Genomic DNA, 20,836 nt, shown 5'->3' with positions numbered 1-20,836 from the left:
GACAAGAGAGACCATTTCTAGAATATATTGCTATATACACACTTTAATAACCAAAAACAAACATTACAGTAATAATATTGTTATTAATATAATATTATGTAATAATAGAATCGTTTATCAATTGTAGTGTAAACACTAAAAATCTTGCTTCTTCTTTTATTGGAAAGAACAATGCATTCGCTTTGCCTCTTTATTAATTAATATTAATTCATGATCGTCGCGAAGTGGCCGCGCTTGCGATTCGGCGTCGATCGCGACTGAAGAAATTACATTAATTTCGCACGGAAGAATTTTCGCGCGCGGGCTTGGAAACTAAATTATCGCGGAAGCGATCGATAGTTCGTCGCTGTTGATCCCGGTCATCGATTCTCGATGCGATCGAGGCCGCCTAAAAGGCTTAAAAGGTGAGGGGAGGGTTCTGGGTAGGTATCGAGGTATCGCGAGCGCGGCGAATCGCGACCCTGTCTCGTTTACCTTAGAATAATAAATATTATAGTGCAATATCTAAAAAATCTGTCTTTTTTATGCAACTTACACATTCAAATACAGTGTACTCGAAAAATTTACAATCGTTATTGCCCTTACAAACATTAAATCTCTATTCGAGTGTTGGTAAATCCGCGATCCCTCTCTCTGACCGCTAAAAAAGAATGTTTGATTCAAAATCGTGTGAGTGCGTGTGTGAGAATCAAAAAAGAGGTGCAGCTGCTGCTGTAGTGATACGAAAACTGTAGTGTTTTTTTCATCCTTCTCCTTTTTTTTCCCTTTTCTTCTTATGTATATGCATATTCATCGTGTGTACGCGTACATGAGTACCGTTTATACATGTGTATGTTACGCGCGCGTGTGTATGTATGCTCATGCATCGCGTACGCGTGATCGTAGAATCCGATGTTATCGATCGTGCGTGTACGATCCGTAATAATATATCTAGGCTTCTCTTTTGCATTACATTTCTTTTTCCCCGTTCGTCCTCGATTTCTCGCCAATGTTTCGGCACTTTTTGGTCGTGGTTAACTGTGCGGGCTATATATCCCTGTATACCATACATAATATACATATTATATTGTATACGTTATAATACGTGTATTATATATTCCGCAAGTATATCCTGTCGCAACGAGCAATTCATCGCTCGACAGTCCTAGTTGATACTCGAGTTTTTTCTTTTTAACACTGATGATAAATTACAGTTCGCGTGCGCACGTTTTATATATTATGTACAATCGCTTACATGACCGAACAGTGTTGAAGAAGGTAGAGAACGGTAACGCGAAACACAATAGAGTCACGTGACGATTTTACGCGGGAAAAACCGTCGTCGTTTTATCGACCGTTTTTGCTTGGGCTGCCTGGTGTAATAAAAACGGCACTAAAAGTTCGCGCACGTATACAATGCTCGTGATTCAAACACACGGATTCTATCTCCCGCAGGGAAATCAGATAAACCACCGTTCGCCGAGGTAAAACATAAAATCCTCTTACGTGTGTCTGTGTATGGAAGTTTGATCTTATCACGCTTCTAAACTAAAATACGAATCGATCGACAAATTTTTCGATTATTGTGTCAACAAGAAACATTCTCCATAGTGGTGGAGAGGGAATTTTTTGAGCAACTGAAGCTTCTTGAAAGAAAAGTAATTAAAGGTTAATAACAGAACGAAAATCATCGTGAAAAATTAACACGTGCTTCTGTGGCTGTACATTGTACATTCTCTTCCGTTTGATGCACGGTCTGCTTTTTCTTCTTTATAATCGAACATGTAAAACACTTAACCCTTTCGTCACTACGGACGACCATGGTCACTCGTCACTCGTCGACTTTCGTATATTGCAGGCGATTATGGTCGTTCAATGTTTTTGCGCAAAAGATGAAATATCATTTGTGCAAAAATCAATGTTATCATTAAAGAGAAGTTATTAAAATATATGCGTATATTTTGTGAGCGAAAGGTAAGAAACCTCTTCTTGTAAATAAAATCCTCTAAATAAAACTATTTATCGTATACGTTTAATTACATTCATCTCTACCACATAAGTATAATCGAAGAGAAACGCTGGATAACTGTAGCGAAAGGGTTAAGAATAACTCGCAGGAAGTCGCACGATGAATGTTCGTTCTTCTACGTATAGCAACTAATCAACAACATATAATTTACGTAAAAACGCGTTGTATTTACGTAAAATCATGACACTAATACGTAACAACACAGATTGCTATGAGAGAGCATTGCTTTCGAGTTCAGTTCGCTAGGTGGAAGGATATACATAACCGTATCAATCAAACGAGTCTGATCAATGAATTATATTTAACGATCGATATTTCAAAATGCTTGCTTCCCGAATTCCGTTTATTCTCAGTTTACTTCCACCGGTTGCATGTCTTACGGTTATCACAATACAATTTTACGACTTCTACAGAATAGCTTTCGAGTTTTGAGAGGTTCGACGATGAACGGACATAGAAACGTAGACAGGGCTGAGAGAAAACTGTAGACACCATACAAATACAATTATCGAAAGGATACAACGTGGATAGATGCAAAATACTCACGTAATACAATCGATAGGAGATATGATTGTTTCGAAGATGTATTACGATTAATATTATGAGATCTTTATTTTTCGAGGTTTTATGATTATTAGCCTTTCATTTTAAATAGGCTTGCTTTGCAAAAAGAAGAAAAAATGAAGCTTTAAAGCCACGATAATAATTCTACGCTACTACTTTTTGAATACCACCCTATAAAACTTTAAACGCTATATCTTTTACGAATACTATCATGGAAACTCTAAACGCCAATTTCAGCACTTATTCTGCTACTTCACATTTGTACATAAAATTGTACACTTTTTATTATCATTCTATTGTATAATGTATTGTCTCTCTCTTCTTATAAAAATTATAATTTCTCAATTCCTCAAGAGTTAATTATTAACTACTATATTATCGATCGCTAATCAAAATGATATAGTAAAACCTCGGGAAACTTGTTAGTTATTCGAAACGCTTCGAAACAACCAACTTTCGTTTTCGAACGATACTCACGGTATCACCGAAAATCATAAAGATACTTCTCGATACGTCTCGATTCTCGAGCGATGTACCGAATGAGAAATTTATACCGCTTTCCGAAAGGATAGAAGCCACAATTTTCTCTCAACGCGGATGATGCCAGGAATCAAGACAAGAAACCGAAGGAATGAGATGAAGAAACACGCGACGGTGATCGCGCAACGAAATCGAATTTCTGTCTTGACCTTCCCACGAGAAAAAGAATCGACGATTATGTCCTTTCGAAAGAGTCTAGCCTCTCGTTACACCTGTTTCGAGGACGTGAATTTCACGCGGGCTCGTTAAAACTAACGATCGACAAGAGAAATGGAACAATTTACGATTTCGTTCGCGGAACAGCTGGATAACGGGGCGATACAGTAGCGGTATTAATGCCGGTTACAGTTAGGTAGCATTGGTAAATAGAGTAGCAGTTACTGACGATACGAATAGTTCTTCTAGATCTAGGATGTAGCTTGTTTTTCTTCAGGGGAAGGAGGAAAGACCCAGACGAAGATCTGGCGACTTAGGGAGGGCTATCGATGACTATGTTCGACCCGGATCACTCGAGGAGAGCTGGTCGACTCGAAATCACCATGGGAAAAAGGTGAGCACATCATGACATTTTCAGGGGGGAGAGATCGATGGATTTAAAGTTCGATAAACTATGATTCACCGACTCGTTCTTCTCACGTTTCAGAAGGTTTCACCGTATCGTGCGATAAATCCGAGACTCGATAGGAAAAATCTCTGATGACGAATGGAAGGCAGAGCCATGAATCGTAAAAAATACACCAGAAATTTATACTCGGAGTAAAAATCATTGTAATCTGAGAAGGGGACCTGATGCTAACTATATAGAGTCTGATATGTAGACTGACTTTTGGGCCAGGTCTGAGTCGTCTGTGCGTCACATTCACGGGTCTGCTTGCTACCCGCGAGGATCACCGTGATCGATCGCACAGTCGACCAGCGACGCCTTTTCTAAGATTGGATTGTTCGAATTGCGCGATATTGGTCATGCCGTGGATTAAACAGACACATATTATAGCTCGCTGGGCGTCGCTGAATCCGCCTAACAGACAAATTCTGCTCTCTAACGAATGAGTTGCAAAGATATGTAACGTCGACTACAAGGTATAGTGTATTTTTCTCTCTCTTTCTCTCTCCCTCTTTCTGTATCTAACTATTTATTATATATACCTTTTTTTCTTTTTAATATTTATATATATTTATATATTGTATCTCTCTCACTCACGCAGTCTCTAGATTTTAAAGCACTCTCACGCCGGCTGAGACGATCACATGTGAACACTCGCAAGCCTGTCCTATATGTACTGATGACGTAGAATACAGCTATATAAATTATATCTCTTATATGCTTACAGTAATTGTATATCATTTATATATACATATACGCCTATATGTATATATACGTATGTACGCTGCCAGGACAAGAATAGTAGCCGTGAAAGTGTGTTTTCAAGTTGCACATAATTTCACGAGTATCTCGTTCGTGCATCTGTCCTACGTATTTTCGTCTTGCTTCAGCTAATTTTCGTGTTCGCTGGCGCGACGACGATTGCTAGCAACCGTCCATCATTTTCAAGACACACTACTCTTGCGTGGCACCGTATGCACTGTCTACTTACAGCACGTGTGTCTTACTTCGTTCTCCCCCATGCTTGCTCGCGTTATCTTTACACTCCTAAAGAAAATCTCCCCTTCGCGTAAATTCGACCGTATACCGTTCTACGATTCGTATCCATGCACCTCTAATGTACGTATTTATTTCTCTGTACGCCTGTCTCCCCTTTTCCTACGAATATCGCGTGCATCGGAGGATTTTATAAAACGTTACCCTGGAATTACGTAGTCCTCGATCGATCGCGGCACGATCGAACCCTCGATTGCTGAATTCATTTCCAATTAAGAATTCAACGTTCTCGATCCTGTGCATTCTATCAAGCGATTGATTCAGAGAATTAATAATCGAACGTTTTACATTACTAAAATCATGGTTTTCAAGTTGTTACACTACCTTGTCTTCCATCTATTCTACACCGTTACGATATTGCCGAGCTCAACGTTTACGTACAACGTCACCAAGGTAATACCAATGAAAGGAAGACAAATTAAAGGCCCGTACACGGAAGATTGACCCAGAAGCTTAACATGTTGAACAGAGCCGATGAATCGACGAGGATCCGGTCGGGCTACCGTGATCGATCGTTCGACGAATAGATACCGCGATCAAGTACGGTGTTCACGTTCATCTTATTCCCTGTGCTCGCAGACCTCGCTAGTTTGCACCTGCACATGCGATACAGTATGCAGCTCTATGCGCACATATACATACATATATATCTTCGCAGCAACACGTTATAAAAAGCGACGCTTCGTTCTTTTATCCAACGAAAACGCTTTGAAAGACGCAAACGCGACGTTTTCTCTTTACGCATTTCCCTTTCGTGGCACTGCATCTCTCGCTTTATCTCTTTCGCTCGATCAATCTCTCCCAACATACATGCACGCGGACACACACGCACACGCACACATTCTCAGCTCCATTTTTTTTTTTTTGTAAAAATTTTTATTCACCATTTTTTGTTTCTTTTGTTTACGTCTCTTATTTAGTTTGTTATACATTGCACACTACTACGTTTGCTTCTCTGTTTCTTCTTTCTAACTCATCGCTTTTTGTTACCTTTTTTTTTTCATTTTCATCTCTTTTTTTTTACTTTTTTTTTCTTAACCTCCTTTTTGTTCTTGTCACTTTAACCGCGATTAAAAAATTTAAAATACTCGTATTACACGTAAGTATTTGTATGACCCTGTTTTCGTAAAGGCTTTCTAACATAAGTCGATATCGGCCGAGGAAGATAAAAAGGAAAAGGCGTCGAACGTGAAGGAAGAGAAGGAATCAGCTTGAAGAATGGTCATTAACAACGCGGATCATCCATATCGCTGGGTGCGGGTGTGATGTGCAAAGGAAACAGGGAACGCCTTTTTCGTGTATTTATACATATATTTCTTTCTTCTCTCATCGATGTGCCTTCTGGTTCGCTTTTTCGTGCAGAGTGCTTCTCCTTCGATGCATCTGCAGACACGATCGCTCAAAGTGTTGGCACGAGCTCTAATTCCATTTTGCGTTGCTCCAAAATGATCCACGACGACGATTCTCAACGAGTTGCTAATCTTTCGAATATTATTGAAAATGTTAATATCTCCTAATCCTAGTTGGAAAAATAATTTTGACCCGCGTTATTCAAGTCAAACTACGAAGCTCGGAGGAATTTTGCCATTTTCGAAAAGGCTGGTGTTTCTTATTATTGTTCTTCTTACGAGAGTCTTGACTTGTTCCGTTCAGAGGGAATTTTCGAATAATATTTACCATTCTCGACGCTTGATGATCTTGCGTCGAAGAACATACAGACCTAGGTGAGTCCCTATATCTTATAAAATATTCGCGACTTCAATTCCTATATATCTAAAATTGATATGCGATGAGATACGATGGAACGTTTAAAAACATATTTCGTTATGATTATTAATCAGACTTTTTCTTTTATTAGATCGTGGATCATCGAGCAACTGGATATTTATCGATCGTTCTGTTAACGCGAATTCTCACTCAGTCATCGAAGAAGACGAGGATGAAAAAGCAGGAACGGACAGCAGGGGATGGTGGAAATCACACGAACGGGAAGATGTATACTAAGTTTGCTTGGTTCGTGTAACGGAAACGTGTTACCCCGTTATCAACGTTAGACAACGCGAGACGATCTTTCGAATGGATCGCGAATATCGATGCAAACAATTAAAGCTCCCAACGTTAGAAGTTCGTATTATCGTATTTTCTTTTTTTACATAATCCCTGTCTTTTGGGCGCCCGCTTCGTGGGCCGCATTCTTAATTTACGTATGATTTGAACTGCCGTTGAAAACGTTCATTTTCCACTTCCATTTGATCGATTGCAACCGATGAAACGTCCCTTCACCTCCCTCGCTTATATTATATCAAAGATAAAATTGTAACCCCTCTTGTATCATACGTCTACGTTTATTTTAATTCTGTAATCGCTTACTTATTTATCTATTCTACTTAGGAGAATTAAAACATTCTTCGTTATTACGTTTCGCTTGCTCTTAAATGAAGCTTTAACATAGCGGGAAGTTAATTATTATATCGATCTAATCAAGCTAATTTCCGACAGACTGTAACGATTGTATCTCTTCTTATGAAACGTAGTTTAATTTGTCGAACAACAGCCTGTCCCAAACGTCTACTCTAAATCGCGTAAGGAAGACTCAATTGTTAAAGACTTAACGATTAAAGTAGATTATATGTAAAGTAGAGAAACAAGATGGTTTGGCACAAATCCTACTATATTGTTCAGTCATTTAGAGATCCTCAAAAGTTCAAATCAAATAATATTATAGTCGCTATAATCTCTTTCTTGTATATTTTACTACGAACGTTCTTAATGTTTCGAAAGAGTATTAAAAGAGATTTGATAAGATTCTAGAAAACGGACGACAATTCACAGGTCGCAACCGATCGAATATTCCTTCCCTCGCTCGATGCCGATTTTTCCTGTCTTATATTCCGGCGAAGCCACTATATACCGTACAATCCTATCCCGATATCTTCGTACAAAAATCGACTACCCTCTCGCGTACGTAACGTATAGAAAAAACAATCTACAAATATAATATCTATAAACAGGATCCATCCATCCATAAACGGACCGAGGAATTATTCTATGGCGCGAACAAAGAAGCACGGAGACACGGCTGGTTCTCTCTAAGTACGCGAACAAAAGGGAACACGAAAAATCGGCAGGCAAAGAGCTCGCTACTCGAGAACAGCTGCAGCGGATACGATAATAATTGTACGTACGTGTATGCCTCTATATGTACGCGTGTGTATACATGTACGTACGTACGTATGTGTCTGTGCAACGACGATTTGGCACACGTAATTAATCAGTCCGCAATTATTTCTTTTTTTTTTTTCATTTTGTTTCTTTTCATCTAAGCTTGGCACACGGTTTGAGTCGCTCGCCAAACAATCCCCACGATCTCCATATGTATTCTCCTTCTCTTTCTTTCATCTTCTCTTTCATATTTCATTTCGCTCCATTCTTTTTATTTTTTGGCACACGTCTAAAGGAAAACAATTACACATATATCTCGCGCGCATCCATGTATCTCTGCGATTCGATTATTCCAAGTGTGCCACTCTCTCCCTCTCTCTTTTCCATTTTCCGCGTACTCTTCCCGATTCCTCGTTTCGTTCATTATGTACCGTTTTCCCTTCGTGAATACCCGTTCGTCTCTACTTCGTTTCTTTCATACACGCGCACACACGCAAACACACACACACGAACACGCACGCACGCAACACACGCGCGCATATACAAACACACAAGAACACATCCGCACACACGAACACAGTCTCTCTCTTTTTTTCTCCCTTTCTCTTTCTCTCGTGTTTCTTTTTGTCTTTTTTTTTTTTTACTCTTTTGCTTAATCGTTACAGAAAAATATGCCGTTGAGAATCTTCGCGCGGCCGTCCAAAATCGCGCTCGAGTCTTTTCTTTTCTTTTATTTCTCCACGCGCCCTTCAGACGAGAGAACTAAAAGGTCCTTTTTTTATACTTTACTCTCTTTTTTTTTCTTTTTTGTTCTTCTTGCCCTTAATTCCGCGCCCCGCCGGAAGTAGGGCGCGTGCGCTTCAATATCCTATAAAAACTAAGTTATTTCTTAGCTGATTGCCTTGCGTTACGGTTAAGGTTGGGCGACCGACACGGATCGTCGTGGACCACGCGCCTCCATCCTCTTTTAAACGCGCCGATCCACGCTCGATCGACCGGAAATTTCAACCCTCCAATCACTTCCTCTCGCTCTACGAACCCCTTTCATCTTTGTTGTCGACCCCTCGAATCGCAGTTCCAGCGTTCTTAATTGGAATTTTTTAATTGAAACGTCCGATTGTAGATTATTTGAAGCGTTGAGTCATCAGTTTCTGATTCTAGTAACCTGATTTGTTTTTTCACCGTCGCTACGATTGTTACGTTCCACGATGGATTGAATTTTCAAACGGCCAGAGGATCGTTCGAAAAATAATACTCAATTCTGAAAGAAATAGCTTGTTTTACTTCTAGAAACGATTGAATGTACCTCTAGTTAAGATTGAGCAAACCCGATAGTCCTTCTCTTACGTTTCGTGATATGTGGGATTAAAGTATCTCAAAAAGTATCGACTCTATGCTTACTCTATAATGTACATTAGTCGCCTAATTTGTCTTTAGGAAAGGACACGAAAAGATCCGATAATACTGTCTGGTTGTATCAAGGCGTTGGCTCTCGATCGACTTGAGCGTTGTTGAAATACCTTCACGGTAATCTTTGTTATATTTAAAAAAATAACGAATCAATGGAACACACGATCATTAAGAATCGCGCAAAGTGGAAAGTTCGATCGTCGAGTAAAAAATATCGCATATTTGTTCTACTACTATTCGAACGATTTATTGTGGTTTTTCTTAGTCACAATAACCCTGTTCTTCGTTTTTGTCCGACTTTTTATCGTACGAAGTGTAACTACATTTTTCGCAAAGTATTCTCCAAATTATTATCATTTTTCGATTATTTTCCTCTTTATCTACTAAAATTTCTAATACAAAGCAACCTTACGGTAATTATACTACAAAAACTACAAAAATCCAAATACAACGCAATTTTTAATTCTATCTTCTTATCACCTTATCTCTCTTCGAAAACTCTATCGAAAATATTTCTATACTCCGCATAAATTTTTCACTCAAATCATGGCCAATTATTTTCACGCTTTCTGCAAACATCGGCATTCGTAAATCCGATCCTCCGATTCTTTCAAACAACGTACGTCGCAGAAGATACGCCAGCTCGGGGAGAAATTTCGCTTTGAAACCAAGTTCTCGTTAACACGCCCGCTCTCTAAGTCTCGAGCTTAGCTAAGCTCGTCGACTCAAACACGAGACAAAAGTTAACAAATATTCACGAAATCTCGAAAATAATCCACACACGCAACGGATAGAATTAATGTCAAGCGCGTGGTTTCTAAACTGCAAAATCTCCAATTTCATTGTAAAATTCCACAACGTAGAAATACGCACAACATAATTTCGTACGAAAAATGATCTCTCTGTTACGAATAATAAGAATTCGATGAGCGGCGCAAACATGTTCAACAGCTCGAGATCGAAAGGCAATGGCGTCGCGTGGTCCAGCGATGACTTCCGGTCAGTGCCCGCGCAGTAAGGATAAGGCCCCTGCACTAACAGATTGCTCTACGCCACAACGTTACGAACGCGTTCCTATCGAAGTTGACGCGCGCAACGTCCTCGCTTTTCTTCGAATAAATTTCATTCGAGGGCAAATGACGAGACGAATAGGGAGGACTAATATCAAGGGATCGAATCTACGATTAATATTCTCCATATACACGAAAAAATTCTCTGCTCTCTGAGAAACAAAACGACCGACACGCGATATATCTGTTCCCCTCTGCACAACAAGCTGCTCGCAACTTGGCGCACGATTTCAGCTGGAAATCACGCGTACACGCGTGCGTACGAATATTCCGACATGAAAAAGGGGGCCGGGAAGTGGTTGAAGGTGCAACGATTCGTTCTGCACCGAAACAAAGACCATTCGACGATCGTCTGATTGTTCTTGGTTGGTTCATACAGCGAGAAGCTACGCCGAGATGGTCCAATTCTTTTTTTTTCCGCAGCTGCAGATCATTGGAAAATCCACGAGTTTCAAACGATCGAGATCACGTTTTTCCAACCACTCGAACAAATCTTTCCTTTTCGAAGGTTTATTCGAGTAAAGTGTAGTTGGCGATAGCCGTGCGTTCTCTGCAGATTTTTCAAACGGAATTGAATTTTCCGCGTTAATACGTAAACATTGATTCGTAAAGATACCGATTGATGGAAACTCGCGAATTCTGCTATAATCTATAAACGAATATCGTCGATATATCGGTATCGATATATCGAAAGAGTTTGTGAGATTCTCTATAGAGGTACAAGTTACTCCGAGTGCCATGATTTTTCTTCCTTCTCTGCGCTTTTCGCTTTCTACGACAGCCATTTTTACACGAGCCATCATTGGCGACTCCAGAATGGTCTACCAAAAAGACACCTTTTTGGCGTTTGTTCGTTCGATCGATCCCTCTAGAAACGCGGCTCCTCTTCACCGTGGATCAAGAAGTTTACGAGTTACGATAGACGATATTCTTAACGGCTACTAGACGCTACGAAACTAGTCTGACTCAAAGGTATACGCTACGAGATAGAGACGTCCCGAATAATTAGTACGATTAGTCTACAGACTTTCCGTTCGACGATTCACACGTCGAATAAATACACGAGTTTGCTTGTTATCGGAGCAGAAGAGAGATTAATTAGTTCGTAGCCTAGTCATATGTGTCACCGGATATGCTTCTCAAGTATATCAGCCTCGATGATGGTTCCTAATTCGTGTAAAGAAATTATGACACGGGAAAAAATGATTCTCTCTTTGACGTTCGTAAGTGATCGAGTTGCGAAACCATCAACGGAGTTTGGTGAAATGAGATTTCTTCTTCCTCTTTTTTTTATGTTTTTTTTTTCTTCTTTTTTTGGTTTTTTGGTTCGGCCGAAGATCGATGGACCGTGAACGATACTTCGTGCATCAAAGAATATACGACGAGAGATTAAGAAGAAACGACGAAGTATCGAAACTGTGATCATCGTTCTTCGGGCAAAGTATCGACTATCCGAAATCATTGGGACAGTTTAGAACACAAACAGCTCTCGCTCGCCCGTTCTGATCGCCACGGGGCTGCTCTTTTCACTCGACTCGTTCCATGCAAGGTACTGTTTAATTTTTTATAGAATTATGAACTGTGGAATTTAGTTTCCGCGTTTCTTTCCGATCGGACACTGTTTGGAATTTCATCGTTTCGCAAGTGTGATTATGATAAACGGAAAATATCTTGTAGAAAATAGTTGAAACTCTGAAAGGTGATCCAACATACGCTATAAAACTGACATGTACAAAGAATATTAAAATATAGCGAATGCGTGATATTACTTTAAATTGAGCATATTTACGATATACTATATATAAAAGTTAAGTAATGTATATTAAAAATTCATACATTTCGAATTAATCCTTTTTCCTCACAGCCTTCTAAGTAAAAACACCTAACTAAAAAAGGACACAAACAATCGCCGAGTATAATAAAATTAATCTCAATTATAACGTTTTAGAAGCACTAATTTCTATTATCAAGTGAAAATTTTAATTAACCTCGACTACGTTTCCTAATAGACTTCCCAACGCTCCCTTGCGAGCGTCAAATAAAGCGTTAGCTTGCGTATCGCGTTACCCAAAAGCTCATTAAATGTATCTATGTAATATTTATGCAAAACTACAGAAACCTTTACAGAAATCAAATTTCTAATTAATGCGAAATCTTTCACGTTAGAAATTCGTGTTGTCGCGCGTTTCTTCGAAATGATATTTCATCGGTGTAAGGCATATGATAAAATTATAAACGAAGGTATTACAAAATATCGTCGGATCGAATTTAAAAGGATGAGTCGAGTGAAAAGACCACAGTATGCCTGTGTTCGTGCAGTTCTCTACGTAAACGCGCGCGGCAATCGCCTCTTACTTAGTCCTTTCCTCCAAAACACGACACCGCGTTCACCGATCTATAGATCCTTGAAACGCGTGGATCATCGTGATCGAGGAGGATTACACGCACGCGCGCACGTACTTGATCCTTCGAAGAAGGAGGAAAAAAGAAAAAGGAAACATATCAGCTTCTCTAGCGATTTTTGTCATTTTCCTTTTTCTTTCCGTTTTTCCCCCCATTTCCATCACTCTAGCGCACGATCTTTCTATTCAAGCCAATCGATTACCGTTTCCTCGCATTTTTCATTCTTCCATCGTAGACTCCGTTTGACTCTCATTTACACACAACACTCGCGAGAACACGCACACTCACGCGACATCGTCGAATACGAACGATATGATCGTATAATAACCATTCGCCCATTCTACCACTCTTCTTATTCAGTTTCTTTTTCCTGCTTTTTTGTTCTTCTCTTTGCGACCTCTGTGCCTTAAAAATTGTCCTTAACTACTTACTAATATAATCGATTCTAATCACAGCAATTATTTATTGTTGATATACACAATCATACAGCGTCTGCCGCCAACTTTTTTTCTCTGTTTACTTCAGCTTTTGTTCGTCCCGATATACTATATATATATATTCATATATAATATTCGCGTGTTTATTACTCGAGTTGTTCGCTACAGAAACCTGCTTTATATTTCTCATCCGACGACTCCTCGTCCCGAATCTTTGCTTTTAATTCAGCACAGGCTGCTTTCTGGTCGTCAAACTATGTCGACATTTCCGCCTCTAGTTTTTCCCACTATTTTCTCACCAATGTTTTTTCGCGCGTTTCTTCGTGGATTTCTCTTTTGAACGTTTCACGGTACGTCGTTATCGTAACGTTCGACGATAGAGGGCGAAAAAGGGGTTGTGGACGAGGAAACGGGACGCGAAGAGAATCACGCGGAATCGCGAAGACGAAGAGGACAACGAGAAGATACAGAGGAGGATGCAAGTCGCTATTGTATTTTCTTTCTTTTCTTTTATACTTTGTTCTCTCTTCTGTTGCTCTTTTCTTTCTTTTTTGCCTGGCCGCGGCCTCAGTGTGTACATGTGTGCGAGTGATTATTGTTATCAGGCTGTGGGTGCTTATTCGAATTCATCAAATTCAGAATAATGCAAACTCTCCGAATATCGTGATCTTATTTTCGGTGTTTTCTATATTTTTACGTGCTTTTACGTGTTTTACGTAACGAATGCATAAAACATGCGCAGTCTCTCGTGGTCGTAGCGAGAGAAGAGAGAAATGCTTCGTCGAGAACGCCGATGCACGATCGAATATCGTCTTTTCGCTGTCGCAACCATGTCAATGTTATAAATAATACGTTAACCGCCTAACAATAAGTTATTCGTTTCTTAATTTACGATATAAGAAAGAGCTAACGAATTTCGTTTTAACGCGCTAATTTGTATTCTCTTTACGCGTTTCACTGTCACGTGCTGCTCACGCGAAGGGTTAAAGACAGTAGTCATGGGGGGGGGGGGGGGGGGAAGAAAAGAAAGGACAATGAGAATAGAAGGAATAAAATTATACAATAAATAGAGACGCGAACATTTATCCGATCAACGAGTCGATGAAATGACGTATCATTCTAATGAACAAGAAGAACGAAATGAGTAAATCGATAAATATATATACAACGACACGAACAATAAATATTTACAAGATCAAATCACGAAACACTAGATACAAATTTTGAGCGATCGAAATGCTACGAGCTAGAAAAAATCTTTCGATCTAAAAACAGAAAAAACAAGTTAAAAAAATCTTTCGATCTAAAAAAGAAAATAAGCTAAAAAAAGTCTTTCAAGCGCTGTAAAGCTATGCGACGCCGTATTGCACACGTTTCTCGCGTCCTCGACATTTAAACGAAGAAAGGAAAACGCGATGGCAAACAGGAAATTACTTTTTTGTCAGAAACGGTAAAGTTTCTCGCGGCAACACGGCCAACGATCTTCTTCTCGGTTGACAAATTAACAAGAGACAGCTAGCGCGAACGACGCACGCGATTTGAAAGAACAATCGTCTAAAAAATATTGGGAATTTCGCGAGGGAAACACGCCAAGAGGGCGAGGAAGAACATTGAAGTATCCGCGGGAGGCGGAGCGCGCAAATCTTGTTCGGCTCCAAACGAGAACAACGACGAGCTTCCTCGATGATTTCGTACGGATCGCGAATCTTTGGCACACATTGGAAGATTCCATCGATTTCATCGAAAATTTTGTCAGAATTCATCGATCTCATCGAAAATTTCGTTGGATTTCATCGATTTCATCGACGATCCTATGGAAAATTTCGCTGAGGATTTCGTCGAACGACCCGACCGAGACACAGAAATATTTATCTCTGGTTCTCTTGCACAATAACTAAATAACTGATAGTAATATTAGCAAATTGATAAGCCACGGGTTGTAGATTACAAAGCTTGATTTTATAAATTTTGCAATTTTCCATCGAGCGGGATAATCAGACAAATTGCAGTTAATACAATTTACTTGTCGAATGCCATTTGTCTCATGAAGGAAAAAATTTGCTTCATAAATTATTTTTACGTCGCAGAATTTAAATATACAGTTAATAATATTATAATATAATAAAAGGACGATATAACAGCAGAATCAACATTGTACGTATCGGTTGACGTAAATACTTACAGATACTGTGACGACATCAATTATTCATGTTTCATTATTTCCAGAAAATTTATTAAGCCGTTATTCCGACAATTCGATCATTTGTGATATAATTCTTACGCTCTGTTGATTTAAGACATGGCTATTACCATTACCAGAGAAACAGCGCGTAGATCGTTCGACGACGTCACTTCGAATGCACGCATCGTTACAAATAATCGTGTAAAGAATGGACACCGAACGAAACGACACGTTTGTATTATATATGCATGCGTGTGTCCTATGTACGTGCATCGTATATTAAGACATATTGCACGTCTCGAGAGCTAACATCACTCTGGACATATACGCGAACGACAACCAAGATAAAGACCAAGAAGACGGCGAGTTTTACTATCAATTTTCCATTCCTTGCCTTTCATATCTCCTTCTTATTCTCATAGCTCGCCGATTTTACAAGACACTGAATTTACCCTGCAACGAATACACACACAGAGAATAATCGAGAAACGTCCGATTTTGTTCGCCAGCTGTCGCCGAAGCGAATTGATAAGTTTGAACGATAAACGACGAAGTCGAGATTCTGTTCGTTTGAACAGCAAAATAAAATTTTAATATCAAAAAATTAAAGGATTAAAGGCAGCCGATAATACCGACGTACGAATGATATTAAAAATTATAAATAAAAAATATCTTCAAATTTAAGGTCGATATCTAGGATTTTAAATCTACTTTGCGGCAGCCCCAAGGGTTAAAATTATTCAGCGTGAAAGTCAAATCATTTTCCATTGAAACAATGGATACTTCAGTTAAGTGGAAGTCGACATTTTCATAGATTATCGTTCAATCTTTTCAATTGTAGAAGCACGATTTAGTTACGGATAGTGGAGCTGGTTCCACGGAGGAAGCCTGGAGTAAAAGGAGACCTAACAACATGATGGAAGAACAGCGCGAATAGCGGGCGAAGAGATGAAGAAGAGGGTGAACAAGGAGACGCCTCCTGATCGAAGCTAGGCTTTCAGCTCGCACACCTTTTCATCGCTACTTTATCCCCTCTAATTCTGTTTATTATTTTTTTCATTTCCTCTTTTATCGTATAATAAATATATATATATTATATGTATATATATAATATATCGTTATTTATACTCCACGTAATAATTTCATTTTTGTTCCTTCAACGGAAGTGCGCGCCATTGTCGATTCGATCGTTCTAATAAACGATCCTGATATATCGACGTATTTTCCTTCATTTTTTTTATTCTTTTTTTTTGTTTTTTTTTTTTGAAAATTTCGTCGCCAGTTTTCTCGGTACGATGATTGGAACGCGTGTTTTTTTCTGTTTTTTCTTTTTGAAGATCCGTCACACTGGACTCGACGTCGGTTCCAAGCTTCGAGGAAAGCTTCAAGGTTTCTTAAAGAGGAACTCGACGTGACATCCAGCTACGGTCGTGGTCACTTTTCGAGACGAAAGAAAAGAAATAAGAATATAACTTCTCCCCTTTTCGTCGTTCGTACAGAAGTCGAGTGTTGCATTTGGAGATTAGAGAAATTCTGAGTATCGAACTGTAAGACAAATACATCATGCCTCCGTGAACGACATACATGTTCTAAATAGATAGAGAAATGATGTTCAAAGCATCTATAATCGTTTGAAATTATGGCGAAGAAAGTACGACATAACTTAATTAAAGAATCTATTTCAAAATTATACTCTTCCATGTCTGAAACATTTAATTTATCACTCCACTTGGCGATAAAACCATTACGAAGAGTTTGCCATATTTGTTATCGTCAAATAACTATTTAATAGTTCTCAGTTTTTCAAATATTATCGCTAATAGTACGATCTGATAGTACGTCAATGAGTTGAAGCTCCACGTTAAAAACACTGGAATTTAACAATAAGAGAAACAAAATATTTTCCTAACAAAAATAAACAGAATCTTAACAATGCAACATTTATCCATATAAATCTCTATTAATGACGACCACTAATAAATTAGTAAAAGTAACAACAATCTCGCGAACACAGTAATATTTCTCATAAAACAACCGCATTTGCTACATTAATTTGATGGATTTCGAATTGTTTAAAAATTCCCTTAAGACTTTCTGACGTCCTCTTTTTTCAGCAATGAAATCTTGAAAAAGGTATCGTCACGGATGGCGATGACGGCGAAATAAAAGTTACATCGTAACGTATAACAACGATAACAATTAAAAACCGAGTAATTTTCGGAGTCTCGCTTCTACACCGATCAGAGCTCCACTTGACAAATTAATATTATTTACTTAAACCGAACGTAACGAAATTGCTCTTCAATAACGATTTTATATCTCTTTCTTTTCTCTTAAATTTTCATTAAGACCTGAAGGGGGCGAAGAACTCTGATATATCGATGAACCTAATCTCCTGAAGAATGGTTGACCTCATTGAAAGGGGAAAAGAGAATCTACTGAGAAATTAATCAATTATCAAGTCGAAGATCCTTCTTGATTCGCCTGTATCGACAGAGAAAACCAACAGAATCCATTGCCATAGAAAGTAACAATCGAGAATCGTGCGATGATAAATTCAAAGCTTTGCAGAAATCCCGAGTGGTAGCTTCTTTGTTCGATTACGATCGTCCGATTCTATTGCAGTTCCTCTGTCTAATTACGATCGTTCGATTCTACTGGAGGGCGATCTTCTCCACTACGTCTTTACAAATAAAATTCGCCAGCCAAGAAGGATCAGGGAAAAAAAGAAAAAGAGAAAAGAAAAGAAAAGAAACGTCGAGTTACCTATACCTTAAGAGGGAAAATAAATTGCAATTTATAAAAAGTTGAATTATTAAAAGGAGATTGATAAAATCTGAAAGTTATTTCCTTTGTCTGGTATCTGTAGTTGGGAAATATAATTGTTAAACAATTATTTTCTTACTCTCCACGAATACTCGGAATATTCGCTCGAAACCAATATGTCTTTAACGAAATCTATTGATTAATCGACACTTATAAAACAAAAAGATTTAGCGAGAGATTTGTTCGTCGGAAAAAAATGAAGACATCAGTGACAAAGAAGGCTTTGTTAGATTGAGAATCTAAGAGGAATATTCCTGTTGGATATCTTCGTACTAGAGATTTCAATGGTTCTAATCTTAAACAAGATTAATTTGAAAATAATAAATCTCTAGAAATGAGATCTCGAAGAAATTGTCGAAAGAGAGTTGGTGATCCCGTTCGGGGATGATTTCACGTTTTAAATTAGCTAAATGGGTGAAAAGAAACCCATCAGTCTCCATTCCTTAGAATAGCCAGCAATATAGAAAAAACGCTAACAACCGGCCTAATAATATTATATAGTTATTCAGCGTCTTTGCTTCACACATTCATGATTAATAATAATTATAATAATAATTCTCTCGTACTATGCTGACCGAAAATATTAGACTACCCCTTCTGCTATCGGACCTTTGCTTCCACAATTGGTGCTACGAATTGTGCAACGTTATATCGCACGATACCAACGAGACCTAATTTTTGTTCGAAATTGCCTAGGATACTTTCTAGCTTCTACGTTCTAATTTCGCCTAGAATGCTGAAATTTTGTATTTTAACTACGTTGTTAAATCGTATTTAACAATCTTCTAAGAATTACAAACGATGGAAGAACTGAAACAATAGCTGGAAGATAATTTATATTATCGAGTATCGTTTTAATGATTAAATGCATTCTGGGTTCAATTACGAATTTTAGTAAAATTAGTTGGAAGCACAACGTAACATCGTTCGTACAGTTGTTGTACAAATTTGTAGAATTGAACGTAACATCGACGCAACTTCGAACAGAAATTAAGTTGGTGCTGTTTCAATATAAAATTGCACGTTTCTACCTTCTCCGATCGAAGGTAGCAATATCTTTACTATACAACTGACACCCACGGAAACAAAGATCCAATCATCGAGATGCCGATGATCCGAGATTTTCGGCCGCCGTAGTATTTCTCTCCCGCCTCTCTCGTCTATTCTCGTTTTGTTTTTTTTTCTCTCGTTTTTTTAAATATAAAAATGAAAACTAACATATCTTTGGCTTGTTCCCTTTACCAATCGGCAGCAGCCACCGTGTGTGTGTGACGGGCTGCGGCGTGCATCGTTATTATTTGTTTCTTTTTTTTTTCACTTTGTTTGTATGCTTGTTTTGTTTCATTTGTTCGTTTAAATATCTTTTTGTACAGTTTTGTACACTCGAGTATATATATATATATTTATATATATCATATAACCGTGTACGCGCGTGCGTGCCTTCATCGTCTCTACTTGCATGTATTATACTTCTTATTTTTTTTTCTTCATTTTTTTTTTTTTTTGTTCTTTTTATATACCATTATTATTAAGCGCGTGCTCGATTTAATCCCTTTTCTCTCTGCGTTCTCGCCACTTATGTACACCTCTGTGATTCTCTTGTCGAGAGCGCGCGCACAATATTCTCACGTATGCATGTACGACGTGTGTATATGTGTGTGTGTGTGTGTATATATATATGTCTCTATACCTCTGTGTGTATACGCGTTTATGCATACAACGTGTATCTAATCTCTCGTGACGTGTATCCCACGCCTACCACTCTCTGCTTTTTATCGCTTTTATAACGTATACCTATATGTATACGTTTATATAAATATTTATATGTGTATGCGTGTACGTGTATGCAAGTCTCCCCTTTTATTTTTCCTATTCTGACGATGTGCTCCATTTTTGTTGTTCACCATTTGTTCACCGTGTGTCTGTGTGTGTATTTGTGTAGTATCGTGTGTGCTCTTGTTCCTCTTTCAACCAAGCGTGTGCTTTATAATCGTGTATATGTATCATGTATGCGTAGGTGTAATACGAGTGTTAAAAATGTGTGTCGATTAGCAAGCTGGTTGAACACAGTGCGTGGCCCAGCCCCAGATGCCATTGACAGCTTCGCGTGCGTCGTGACGCCCCGCGTCCTTTCGACGACGACAACGACATACGTATGTGTCTCACCACTTTTAGTGGATCGGCGACTTAACGATGTGGTCCGGCGGGATGAAGTGGTACGCGGGTATCGACAGTCCCGTCGTTTCCTGTGATATCCTGAAACAGAATTGGCCGTGTCTGTCAGACCGGATATGATCTTTGCGAAACAGCGCCGATTCCCTGGCTCGATACACGCGAGCCGACCGTGGACACGACCAAACGCGCTCGTTTGCTCGGTTCCTTTTGTTGGAACGTTTCTCAACGATAGAGTGCAAACGTAGATAGAAATAAGTTACAAGATTTATTTGACTCGAAGGTTTCTTGTTCATGCTGGGCACTTTCATTGATTTTTGTTGTTTCGAATAGCTTTTACTTGGAAGGGCTGACGAAAGGGTAGTCCGTGAATTGTTTGATACGAGCATACGTTACATCAGG

At 38.8% G+C, this 20,836-nt stretch overlaps 1 protein-coding gene across 1 annotated transcript in view; it reads right to left on the bottom strand.

The window, feature by feature from the left end:
• Positions 1-9: 9 nt before the first annotated feature.
• The window catches only part of LOC100647823 (poly(rC)-binding protein 3), a 185,110-nt gene continuing 164,283 nt past the window's right edge, over positions 10-20,836 (bottom strand). Inside the window, exon 9 of the mRNA XM_048412340.1 lies at positions 10-20,518. Coding sequence (XP_048268297.1) covers positions 20,434-20,518 — 85 coding nt within the window. The 3' untranslated portion in view covers positions 10-20,433. The remainder of the gene's footprint in view (positions 20,519-20,836) is intronic.

This window comes from Bombus terrestris, chromosome 15, assembly GCF_910591885.1.
Source record: "Bombus terrestris chromosome 15, iyBomTerr1.2, whole genome shotgun sequence".
Lineage (NCBI taxonomy): Eukaryota > Metazoa > Arthropoda > Insecta > Hymenoptera > Apidae > Bombus > Bombus terrestris.
This window is presented reverse-complemented; position numbering and strand designations above follow the sequence as displayed.